The sequence below is a fragment of the Apis dorsata genome, unplaced genomic scaffold, assembly GCF_000469605.1.
Source record: "Apis dorsata unplaced genomic scaffold, Apis dorsata 1.3 scaffold_344, whole genome shotgun sequence".
NCBI classification, from domain to species: domain Eukaryota; kingdom Metazoa; phylum Arthropoda; class Insecta; order Hymenoptera; family Apidae; genus Apis; species Apis dorsata.
Window position 1 is genome coordinate 78683 of NW_006263611.1, and position 5543 is coordinate 84225.

The 5543-nt window shown below is 24.8% G+C and overlaps 3 protein-coding genes across 5 annotated transcripts in view; 1 reads left to right on the forward strand and 2 right to left on the reverse strand.

The window, feature by feature from the left end:
- LOC102680764 (UBX domain-containing protein 7) overlaps window positions 1-1132 on the reverse strand; it is a 3257-nt gene extending 2125 nt beyond the window's left edge. The window contains exons 1-4 of one of the 2 annotated variants that reach the window (XM_031511712.1): window positions 1000-1132; window positions 821-867; window positions 420-665; window positions 68-342 (exon numbers count right to left, since the gene is read on the reverse strand). In XM_031511712.1, the coding sequence (XP_031367572.1) occupies window positions 68-342; window positions 420-665; window positions 821-860 (561 nt within the window). In that variant the 5' untranslated portion in view covers window positions 861-867; window positions 1000-1132. The remainder of the gene's footprint in view (window positions 1-67; window positions 343-419; window positions 666-820; window positions 868-999) is intronic. The other variant, XM_006618200.2, reaches the window with a different exon arrangement.
- A 1115-nt stretch (window positions 1133-2247) lies between these two features.
- LOC102681085 lies at window positions 2248-4536 on the forward strand. 2 transcript variants are annotated; one of them, XM_006618201.2, is made up of 7 exons: window positions 2248-2401; window positions 2479-2703; window positions 2785-3198; window positions 3275-3476; window positions 3549-3779; window positions 3844-4056; window positions 4144-4536. In XM_006618201.2, the coding sequence occupies exons 2-7, from the start codon at window positions 2536-2538 to the stop codon at window positions 4437-4439; spliced, it is 1524 nt and encodes a 507-aa protein (XP_006618264.1). In that variant the 5' UTR covers window positions 2248-2401; window positions 2479-2535; the 3' UTR covers window positions 4440-4536. The 2 variants fall into 2 exon arrangements, with proteins under 2 accessions (XP_006618264.1, XP_006618265.1); XM_006618202.2 differs by having other exon boundaries at window positions 2317-2401; window positions 2479-2602.
- Window positions 4537-4891: 355 nt separating this feature from the next.
- The window catches only part of LOC102673865 (twitchin), a 74242-nt gene continuing 73590 nt past the window's right edge, over window positions 4892-5543 (reverse strand). Inside the window, 2 exon segments of the mRNA XM_031511717.1 lie at window positions 4892-5118; window positions 5236-5478. Coding sequence (XP_031367577.1) covers window positions 5279-5478 — 200 coding nt within the window. The 3' untranslated portion in view covers window positions 4892-5118; window positions 5236-5278.

Here is a 5543-nt window from a genome sequence, read left to right on the forward strand (position 1 = left end):
ATAAAATATTTTATTAAATTCTATAATCTTAATAAAATTTAAATATAAATGTTTCGAGATAACTTACTTGCCACAAAACAAAATGATCCTTTACAATTTCTTGAATTTGTTGATTGGACCATACATCTCTATTAAGGATTTGACAAGAAAATTCTTGAGGATTTTGAATATTTACAAGTAACCAACGATTTAATGATTTGGCATGTTCACGGGCTTCCATAAAAGAACCCAGAAAGAGAATATCACATGGTGGACGAAATAAATCTTCCAATCTTTTTGATTTACAATAAGATATTTGTTTAACTCCGGCTACTTTTCGGGCCATTTCTTCTTCTTGCCGTTCTATATAATATGATTATGTTCAATAATGATATTATATATTACCTATTGATAAAATATTAAAATAAAATGATATTCACGAGTCTCTACAGCAAAATCTCTGAATCTGTCAAATACATTAGTGGACAATCTTGGAAGAGAACATATTGGACCAGATGGCACTAATACTTCCTGCATAGGTAAAATAGGAGGTCTCACTTCTGGTTCTGGATCAGGTGTACATAATGGTTCAGGTGCTTGGCTACCATCAAACATTAAACTTATTGCAGTTTCTACATTTCCATCAGCTAATGATAAATACTGACGAGCTGTTGCCTCACTTTCCCCTAATAATTAATATATAAAATAATTTATCAACATTATTTAAATATAGATTAAGATATAATAAATATATTATTTGCAAATTTTCCAGACAAGAAATATTAATGTAAAATGTGCTTATATAATTTTTCATATATTGTTAAAATAACATGTTACTTACCCGTCACTTCTATAAATTTTTCAATAAGTTCTTGATCCATTATGTCTCTAAATTACAGAGATGTGAAAAATAAAATACATAAATATTAACATAATTTATAAATTAATATTAATTACATGACATTTCATGTCGCTTAAAAAGCTGAATTGATTTTAAATTTAATATTCCGTAATCTTTACATTGCAATGATGCGAAGCGTCGTTCATGTCCTATGTTGAACACAAAAAGGTTGTCTGCACTGTGATTCAACATTCAACGATTTCAGAAATATTATAGTCATAAACGAAATATAAGATAGATCTAACATCACCATATTTTTATAATATATACTTTAGTTATATAATTAAGTTTATCTATTTATTTAATATGTAAGTAATTATCAATATTATTAATTATTTGACATATCTTACAATACCAGAGGTTAAAATTATAATTATAATTATAATCAACATATTAAAAAATAGAGTAAATAATAATAAAGAAAGAAAATATAAATTTATACAGTAAACATTGAGTTCATCCTCTCTTTATCGTATTATATATCTTATAATAATTTACTAATTCTTTTAATTTTATTTAATTATTATAAATAAATTAATTTAAAATATTACAAATTAAATAGAGTTTCTTTTATGTTAAAATATTTCATAAAATAGTATACATATGTAATAAAAAGTACTATTGAAATGAATTTTAATATCTGTTTATTTACGTTATATTTTAAATTAATGTTTACGTTATATTTTAAAATAATGTTACGTTAAATTTTAAATTAAATATGCCCTTTCTATTCTATGATATCCCGAAAGATTTATTTTCAACTTCATTATATATATATACTACAAATGAAATACAAGAGAAATTTAATTTAAAGGAACTTTGCGATTGCGCAGATTTTAAAAATAATTTCTTAAACGTATTTTCATAGATATATGTATATTAGATGAATTTATAGATTTTTTAACTACTATAAGAAGTTAACTAAGTATTAATAAACTCATATATGATATATGATTATGTTATATGATTATGTTCATATATAATATATGATTCTGTAGAACGGAAAAAAAAAAAAAAAAATAAAAGAACAAGTATAGATAAAAAGAAAAAATAGCGAAAAAAAAATAGAAATTGATTAAAAATTAAAAATTAATCATTTAACCTTTTATCCTTTTTCCATTATTTTGTTTTTAGTTGTTTTTTGGGCGATGACAATTATAATGTGTTTTAATCTTTAATGTATAAGGTTAAAAGATATGGATATTATATTTTTAACTTTATAATATATTTCTTCTAGAATAATAACTTCATAAAAATAATTTTATTTTAAATATTTTTTCAAATATTTATATAAATTGCTCATATAAATAATAATTACATATAAAATGTATTTCACATATGTTTATAAAATATTCTGTAACAGAATATTTATTCCATTTCTTATTTGTATTTTATTTTGAAATTTAATTTTAGTTCCAGCTATTAACTAATAATTAAATAATAATGATTCCAATGTTTTGTAACTCTAAGCCGAAACGGTAATACTAAGAATGATACTAAAATGATAATAGGATTCTAGAGGTATAAGATAAAAAATACATTGTATGTATGATTTATTTTATATTTTGCCGTTGTCTTTTTTTGCATTTCAATTTTAGATTTTGAATTTGGAATGATTTATAGTTATAGTTACAAATGACAAAGAATGATTAGTCATGGAGGAATATTTAACTTTGATTCTTAAAGAAAATCGCTTAAAAGTGAATAAAGAAAAACTTGCAAGTAAGAGTTGCTATTTTGCATCTCTTTTTTCTCATAATTTTAATGATTCTCATAACAAGGAACATGTTATTAATTATGACATTGCTTTATATACTTTACAGGTTATTTTTGTGATTTATATTAGATAAGTAAAAAAATTTTTTTATGTTATTATGATAATTATATAATTTTTATATTTTTAGAATTTTGTTGAATGGATCCATAATGAGCAACGTGTAGATATTTATTATCATTCCATAAAAGTGTCTATGACAAAGTTTTTACAAAATAATTTTATAGAATTATTGAATTTATTACAGTTGAGTGTATTATTTATCGTTGATGAATTAATAAATGATATTATAGAAATTATAGTTTTATGTTGGTTATTACCAGAGAAAGTAATTGATATATGGTTGTTAGCACAAGAGTTGAATATAAAACCATTACGAGACATTTGTCTGTCTGTTTGTTTAGACCGTTTCAAGGAGCTTCCTTTATCTATGCTTATTGAATTAACTACAGATAATATTAGTCAATTAATACAAAATATTAATGTGAGATCTAGTAAAAGTTATTTGTATTTTGTAAAGAACAAGTGGATGAAACATCATACGGTAAATAATATTTTTTTTCATATTTATATATATATAATTTTTATGATATATGAAATTTGAGATATTTTAACTACAGATATCAGATACTATAGATATTAAAGAAGAAAGAGAATACAAATTTATAAAGGGTACAGTTGTTTGTGAAAGAGATGACAGCAATGATAACAAAATTGCAAATTTATATATTTGGGATAATAATATTTTATGTAAATCCATACAATTAAAAAGTATTCAATACCCAGAGAAATGGATAAATGGAATGCAAGTTATTGGTAGAGGTGTGTTTACTAATAAGTTCTAACAGATTATTAAAAAAAAAAAATTTCTAATAATCAGAAATATTGCTTTAGGTTTCAGTGTATATACAATTGGTGGAGAAGTAGGTTTAGAAGGTGGACAATTTAACGAAATTATTTCACGTTATTGCCTTTTATCTAATAAATGGTATTATCAAGCAGAATTGCCAAATCCTAGGAGACATATGATTGCTGCATTTATAAGCAACAAATTGATTATAGTAGGTGGTGTGGGGAAACATAGGGTGAAGTTACGTTCAGTTGATATTCTTGATATTCACACAGGTTAAAAATCGAATTGAAAGAATTATTTTTAAAAATTTTGGTTATAATGCACAAACGATTTCAGGTGAATGGAAAGAAGGTGCATATGTCCCTGAATGTTTCACAGAGGTACCTCCTCATTGTGTTCTGAATGGAAGATTATTTTTTTTGAAATCGACACTTTATATTTATTATCCTGAAGATAATTATTGGCGTATCGTCAAGGGTTTGTACAATAATCCTAATTTGCAAAGAGTAAATGCACTTCTTACATATGATTCAACGTTATTTTTGATCGGTAAATATAGAAAAATATATTTAAATATAAACATAATACTTGTCTGTTTGTATGAAAACTTTTAACAATTTTCGTAAAATAATTTAGATATGGCGATTCTTTTAAGAATCGATATTACGAGGAGAAATTCTGTTTGTAAAAGAGAAGAATGTTTAAAAGGACGCGTTGATCATACTTTATTAAGTTTCGTCGTATACAAAGATCGTTGGTGCGAGTTAAGATATGTAGAGATTGATCTAACTGGTATAATGATATTAAATGTTTCTGAAGGCAATAATCAATTTTTGCATACAGAGATAAAAATGGGTCTTGAAGATTCTATTTCTCCCATGATGAATTGTTTTAACATTATAGATCCCCATACTTTATACGACACTGTTTAATAAGAATTTTTTGTACTTGAATATGATGTTAAATATTTTATGAACTTATAGTATAGTAATGATAAAAGGAAAATAAAAAAAATCAAATCAAATTTTATATTTGAATCATTTTTTATTTATCTGAAATTTTGTAACGGAAGCAGTCTTCAAACATGTATAACACGACAGTGCGTAGGATTATATGGAATAAAGACGTACATCTCGGCAGTGTTAAATTCTATCGTATAATCATCTAACAAGATAAAGTGTTGTTATTGTTTCGACAATATACGAGGATGCTGGTTATCCTGCTATTTGATTATAACAAAGATTTTGTATGTTATACTGCCGTTTGTGTACGATTGTGTATTTAAAATATGCTAATTCGTGTATACAGCAAAGCTCGTATTAGCGTATAGCGTGCTATCCGTATTTTTTAACGCTTTCGATTCGTTTTTCATCATATAACATCATTTGTTTTTTTTGTTTTGCGATATGATAAGCACACAAAAAGTAAATATAGCGTTCCATGATAATTTACATATAGAATAGCATGAATACAGTAATTTTCCAATTTTTTTTTTTTTATACACGAGCATTATGTTGCTTATAACCGCAATTATTTTCAAGTTGCACATTTATACAATTCATTTTTACATTTTTTTTTTTTATTATTACCCTCCTGATAATATTTTAGAAACTGAAAAAAAGATGTATTAAAAGAAATAAATATTGAAACTAATGATCGATATGCTACTTTATATAAGAAATGATATGAACGTAACATAAAAAGGAGAAATAGAAATTTTCATCAAACCTTATTGCATCATGACTTGTCATGTATGAAATCAGCGATTTCATTATTCATTAGCACTGGTAACATTCAGGGCGAAAGCAGCATTGGTCTCACCCTTTTTACCAATCGCACGAGCAACATACTGACCCACATCACTAGCTGTACATGACTTAATACGCAACTCAAACGATTTGTCACCATCTGAACTGAACAAATATCTGCTGCTAGATTCTGGGAGCGCTTTTCCATCTTTCAACCACGTTACTGTAACATTACAGATATAATAATATTTATTATATAAAAAAAAAAAAAAAAAAAAAAAATTATAA